General features: G+C 34.2%; 1 protein-coding gene across 1 annotated transcript; it reads left to right on the forward strand.

Moving 5' to 3' along the window:
• Positions 1-2111: 2111 nt before the first annotated feature.
• Positions 2112-4965, forward strand: LOC105118788 (CSC1-like protein At4g35870). The gene has a single exon (XM_011016823.1). The coding sequence runs from the start codon at positions 2289-2291 to the stop codon at positions 4710-4712; it is 2424 nt and encodes an 807-aa protein (XP_011015125.1). The 5' UTR covers positions 2112-2288; the 3' UTR covers positions 4713-4965.
• Positions 4966-7248: the final 2283 nt, after the last annotated feature.

The raw sequence follows: 7248 nt of genomic DNA on the forward strand, positions 1-7248 counted from the left end.
TCATGTATTCATCTTTCATTTAGATTTGTTTTTCAATAAACATTCAAGTTAAGTTTTTTTTTTTTTTTTTGCAAAGGAACAAAAACCTTCAAATTTCAAGAACTATGAGATCTATTTTACCTTTTGTTTTTAGTTTATATGATGAGTTTGCTATCAAAATCGGAGTTGTGATATATAAACTTATGAAGCAATTGAGTTTAATAATTGTGGCGGATCTATGTTATTAATCTTAGGAAAAACATTCAATCAAATCAAACATAAACTGCAGACAGTTATATTGTCTAGTTCTTAAGGCTGCCATTCAATTAAATTACTAGTACAAACACTATGATTATTTAATGGTTAGGGTTAGTTACACTGCGGATTAGTTAACTAACTAATGTTAAGAAAAGATAATTATTCAAAATATAAATTGATGTTTCATTTTAATAATCAATTTTGATTTTCGTAGATAGACGTCTACTTGAAACCAATGTTTGTTGTCTTGATAATTTTATGATTTATTTAATTTAGTTTGATTGTTTTATTCTATTATAGCCTAGATAACATCAAAACTCCCCCAATTATATATCATCTAATATAAAAATCTGAACTTAACTTTTCTTGTGGGAGTGATCCTTTACTTGCTCTATACTACCTTGTTTATTTAAGCTAAAGTAATTAATTTATGTGACCGCAATATCGCAACAATCATAATATTTTAGTTTAGGTTTTTAAATTCAGTTGGGTTTGTTTTGGCTCAAATTAAGTGTTTTAAGTCTATTTTAGACATTAGATTTATGTTAGCTGAAATCTCAATTATTTGTAACCCAATATGGATCCATTAAGGTTAATTATATTAGGATTATATAATGTATTTCTTGTTGCAAATTTCAACATCCCTTAGATTAATAATATCAATGTGTTCTGCTTCAAACAAATGTGTTCTTTGTTGTGATAAAGAAGAAAATCTTAGTTATCAAGGTATAACTAACCTTATGACATTAATTTGTGAATTCTAATACTTTGGTTCTTAGTTACAAGTTAACTTCGAGTTAAGATTTTCAAACCTAATTGTCAGCTTTTTTTAGAGAAGTATCATTTTCATTAAAGGTTACGTGACCACATGATTAAGATGTTCACATTAGTTGATATTAGAGCTAGACTTTAGAATCAGGTTATACCTCTTATTTCTTGCGTTTTTGTTTTTGTGTTTTTCTTAGTGTTAGTTTTATCTTCGTTCTTGCATCTTTGATTTCATTCGGAACCCTAAGGGTTTCTTTCAGTTATATTTTTTTTTGTGCATGATTTCTTATTTATTTTCATTATTATTGTTCTTCTTAGTTTATATAAGGTATTTTAACTAAAACTTATTATCAAATTTTTTAAAATATCATATGAAAATCATGTTTTTGAACATTAAATTGAAAACCTATTTGAATTAAATGTAAAATCAGAAATAAAAACCATCAAGTCTAAACATTTTCAATATATATGTTTGTTTAATGAAAAAGATTCGAGCTGAAATGTTAAGATATACATTTAAGTTTTTATTAAGGGTTACTTGACTACATGATTAAGATGTTCACATTAGTTGATATTAGAGTTAGACTTTAGAATCAAATTATACCTCTTATTTATTGTGTTTTTGTTTTTGTGTTTTTCTTAGTGTTAGTTTTATCTTTGTTCTTGTATCTTTGATTTCATTCGGAACCCTAAGGGTCTCTTTCAGTTATATTTTTTTTTGTGCATGATTTCTTATTTATTTTCATTATTATTCTTTTTCTTAGTGTATATAAGGTATTTTAATTAAAACTTATTATCAATTGTTTAAAAATATTATATGAAAATCACGTTTTTGAACATTAAATTGAAAACCTATTTGAATTAAATGTAAAATCAGAAATGAAAACCATCAAGTTTAAACATTTTCAATATATGTGTTTGTTTAATGAAAAAGATCCGAGCTGAAATGTTAAAAATACGTTTAAGTTTTTAATGAGCTTTTTATGGACAAGTAACATAGCAAGTTAGCACAAAAATACTATACAACGGTTTTAATCGACGATAATTCAAGTATTTTTTTAAAAATCAATCCCATCTTCAAATTAATTATCGAAGAAAGAAAAGAATAGAAATTACGTTTACGTTGATTTTTCAGCCCAATCGGTCCATCCAATACGCTACTGCTACTCCGTCTACATTACTTCACCCCGGAGAAAGGGGAAAATAAAATAAAACACTCTGTGCTCTCAACAAAGAAACCAAAAAGACAAGGGGCCAAAACTCTCCTGTCCTCCACCCAAATCATGAACCACTCTCTCTCTCTACCACCTTCCTCCTCTGTAGACGGCGAAGACACCGACATACCCGACCCATGGTACGGAAACATCCAATACCTCCTAAACATCTCAACAATAGGTCTCTTCTTTTGCATATTCATCTTCCTCTTCGCCAAGCTCCGCAGCGACCATCGCCGCATGCCTGTGTTCTCCGCCTTAACCACCAAGCTTCTCGCCGTATGGCACGCTACTGGCCGTGAAATCGCCAGCCATTGCGGTGCTGACGCGGCTCAGTTCCTTATAATTGAAGGTGGAAGCTTTGCTGTTGTTTTTTCAATTGGGGTCTTGTCAACTGGTGTTTTACTTCCTTTAAATATATATGGAGGGAGTCAAGTTATAAATGATGAGTTCTCTAAGACTACTGTTAATCATATCGAGAAAGGTTCAAGCTTTCTGTGGATTCATTTTGTTTTTGTTGTTTTTGTTGTGTTTTTAGTTCATTTTGGTATGTCATTGATTGAAAAGAGGCTTAAAGTTACTAGATTTAGAGATGGGAACGGGAATTTAAGTGACCCAAATCCGAATTCTACTGCTGCTTTTGCTATAATGGTTCAAGGATTGCCCAAAAGTATTGGAGATGATAGGAGGGTTTTACAAGAGTATTTTCAATATCGGTATCCCGGTAAGATTTATAAGGTTATTGTGCCTGTGGATTTGTGTGCATTTGATGATTTAGCGACGGAATTGGTTAAAGTTAGGGATGAAATTACTTGGTTGGTTGTGAAAATTGATTCGAGGCTTTTGCCAGAAGAGAATGAGGGGCGTGGTGGTGGAGATGGGTTTTGGGAGAAGTTGCGACGTGTGGTGATTTGGCTGTGGAGAAATGTGAAGAGTCGGTGGGAAAAGATGATGGATAAGTTGGGGTATATGGATGAGGAGAAGTTGAGGATATTGCTGGAATTGAGGGAGGAGTTGGAGACGAAGTTGGTAGAATATAAAGAAGGTCGCGCACCAGGTGCTGGAGTTGCATTTGTGATATTTAAGGATGTTTACACGGCTAAACAAGCAGTTCAGGATTTTTGCAATGAGAAGAAGAGGCGATTTGGCAAATTCTTTTCTGTCATGGAGTTGAGGTTGCAGAGGAACCAATGGAAAGTTGAACGAGCTCCATTGGCGCCAGATATTTACTGGAACCATTTGGGGTCGTCAAAGTTGTCTATGAGGTTGAGGAGATTGTTTGTGAACACGTGCTTGCTGTTAATGCTTGTATTCTTCAGTTCTCCTCTTGCTGTGATAAGTGCTTTGAACAGCGCTGGTCGAATTATTGACGCAGAAGCAATGAATAATGCGCAATCATGGTTGGATTGGGTACAGAGTTCCAGCTGGTTAGCATCCCTCATCTTCCAGTTCCTGCCGAATGTTATTATATTTGTCAGCATGTATATAATAATTCCATCAGCTCTTTCTTATCTGTCCAATTTTGAACGTCATCTAACAGTGTCCGAGGAGCAAAGAGCTGCACTTCTGAAGATGGTTTGTTTTTTCCTTGTAAACCTTATTCTATTGAGAGGTCTTGTTGATTCTTCTTTGGAAAGTGCAATCCTAAATATGGGTAGGTGTTATTTCGATGGAGAAGATTGCAAGAGGATTGAGCAATACATGAGTGCATCATTTCTGTCAAGATCTTGTTTGTCTTCACTTGCATTTCTAATCACAAGTACTTTCTTGGGGATATCTTATGATCTTTTGGTTCCCGTCCCTTGGATAAAGAAGAAAATTCAGAAGTTTCAAAAGAATGACATGCTCCAGCTGGTGCCTGAGCAAAGTGAAGAGTACCCTTTGGAAGGTCAAGCCATAGATGCTCTTCAGAGACCACTGATCCCTGATAATAACGTGTTTGATTCTCTCAGGTCGAATCAAATTGATGAAGAGGGACAAGATCTCTCCACTTATCCAATCAGCGGAACCTCTCCCATCCCCAAGCAGACATTTGATTTTGCTCAATATTACGCATTTAATTTGACAATATTTGGGCTGACCTTGATATATTCATCATTTGCTCCACTTGTTGTCCCTGTCGGTGCAGTTTATTTTGGGTATAGGTATGTGGTTGACAAGTACAACTTTCTGTTTGTATATAGAGTCAGGGGGTTTCCTGCTGGAAATGATGGGAGATTGATGGATACTGTATTGTGTATCATGCGGTTCTGTGTTGATCTGTTCCTCCTTTCAATGCTTCTGTTCTTCTCAGTTCAGGGTGATTCCATGAAGTTGCAAGCCATTTTCACACTTGGATTATTCGTATTGTATAAATTATTGCCTTCCGATAATGATAGTTTTCAACCAGCTCTTTTGGAACGTATACAAAACGTTGACAGCATTGTAGAGGGTCCCATTGATTATGAGGTATTCTCACAACCCAGATTTGACTGGGATACATATCATTCATAGCTTGAAGCTTAACAATTTGTTGCAGTTAATCAATCTGTGACTTTTGTGGTATTCGCTTCATTGCTCTTATGTACATCTTTCTAGTCTTCGAGTAGGTTGTATAGTTTTGTGCAAGGTTTTTGCTCTGTTTCAAGAACTCCCTTTGAACTCTTTCTAACGAGTTACAAGAATTTGCTGCTACATTGTATTTTGAATAGCGGGAAATGTTATAACTTCTCTTTTCTTCCATCATTAAACTACACTAATTTCTTTTATATTTCCTCGGCCGATTGTGCCTCATTCAATATCCTACTTGCTTCATGGAAGATATTTACATCCTGGCTGGGTTTATCTTAAATTATTACCAGGAATAGGTTTCTTAAAGACCTTATTAAGAAAACTGGACTAGGTGGTGGTTTGTTGAAACTAGTAATGCTTAAACTTGAGATTGGTGCAAGGTTGTTCCGTGTTGTGCGCACAAGTATATGTATATTATTATCAGTTGCTAAAGGCTATGACGGGTTGCTTTCCTTTATTCCATCACGTCAGAACTCAAATTTTAAGATTTGTTAACAGCACCCGGTTAGTTTCAGGTCCTGCATTAGAAATATGTGCGCACGCAACTGTTTGTTATAAACGGAGATTTATATTTGTATATACTATATACTGCTGTGAAGTTCGTATATGCATAGGTCGGTCTAGTAAACTTTTTCTGTGTTGAATTCTTGAATCCTAGCTTATAAAATATGCATGGACACAAGATGCTCTGTGATATCATTATATTGAGCTCGCTGCAGTGTGAAGCCTGAGAACACGCATACAAAACACCTAGCTCGTTGCTTGTCTTCGCTTTATTACTGATGGGCCATTGTTTAGTTGGAAGCCCTATGCATCAGTCTCGCCATCAATACGCTCCTGAATCCTGATTTTTAGCTTAATATTGGGAGATAATCTGGACTTGAATTCATCACCATTTGTTCTGTCATGGATTGTGGAGGTGAAATACCCTTGGTGTGAAGTTTGATCCCATGGTAGGAATTTATGTCGTGGTGAGAAATAGTCAGTAGGGAAAAGTCAAACCATCTCCGGTGCCTTTATTATGGCTTGAAGGCCATATCGACGTGATCTCCACAGTTCACGTTATTACTCGGCTACGTTTTTCGCTCACCCAGACTTGTCCACTGAACTTTATTGGAGCTAAGGAAACTATCAAAATAAGAGGGACCTCTATTGCTCTTTTGCTAACTGGATACACTGCAGTACGAGAAGAACAAAAGGGGGCAACCTGTAGCTTCGTGAGAACTATTGCTTTTAATGGATTAGGCTTTGACACCTGCATCGATGAATCAGCAATTTTGGACCTGGTCCACGTGAATACGAGTAGTGTAATAGTTTTCCAGTCAAGAAACTGTGAACTTTATATATATATATAAAGTTTACAGTTTCTTCTCTTTCAACAGCAGCAAAACACTTTCTAGAAAGTTCCGTGGGATGGTGTGTATATATATATATACACACACCATCCCACGGATCAGTAATTGATTACTATCTCTCTCTCATAATTGTGTGGCTAGTCTCCTGAAACAAATGGATAAATTCAGTAATAGAATACTTTTCTATTGATTGTGACTTCGTTTCGCTTATTTAGATCACAAGAAAAGATATGTATCATCTACTAGAAAACAGTATTCTAGTCGATTCAGGTTCAGACACAACTAGGGAATGTTCCGGAGGCAATATCCAGCCCCTTGCTGTACCTGATTTTTCTCATATGTAAACAAACATAGGTAGTCATTGTTAGTGAATATGCCCTCAAACAAATAAATTAGTTATACGAGTTAGTTAATATGCCCTCAAACAAATAAATTAGTTATATGATTCACTAATTTTATTAATGTAAAATATATTTATTATTAATAAAAACTTTTTTCATCTTTAATATTTATTTATATTTAATTAATAAATATAGAGTAAAGATAAAGTTCACGGGATAAAAATATTTTGCAAATAAAATTATAAAGTTATTATAATTATAAGATTCTCATTGCATCAAAGCATGTTCCTAAATATTTTCTATCAATGTTCTATTAAGATTGGACATCAATTAGAGTTGTTGAAACCGATTCATATTATATTTCTTTCTTTCTAAAAAGAAGCAGCTGCTCTCAAAAACTGAGATATTACAGATACCTAAAACTAATATATAGTTGTTTGTCATAAGACATGTACACTGAACTAACTACATAAGAATTCCATATGGAGAGATCACTTATATCTATGAAAAGGCTCTTGTGATAGTTGTGTATTTATCATGGTTTTATATCATCATTTTGCACTTGAAGTATCAATAACTCCTTAACTAAAACATGTTTTATAATAATATATCTAATAATATAAGATACTTTTAATTTGTAGTAAATGTTCATTTTAAATGCAGGCCTATCACATAAATGAAAGGATTGATTGATGACTTTAAGAACTTAAATTGCAACGGCAAAGAGATGACCAAATTTAGAAAAGAGATGTTGACGCAATCCAAACCGGAACACTGTTCAGT

Source organism: Populus euphratica, unplaced genomic scaffold, assembly GCF_000495115.2.
Source record: "Populus euphratica unplaced genomic scaffold, PopEup_1.0 scaffold2222.1, whole genome shotgun sequence".
NCBI lineage: Eukaryota > Viridiplantae > Streptophyta > Magnoliopsida > Malpighiales > Salicaceae > Populus > Populus euphratica.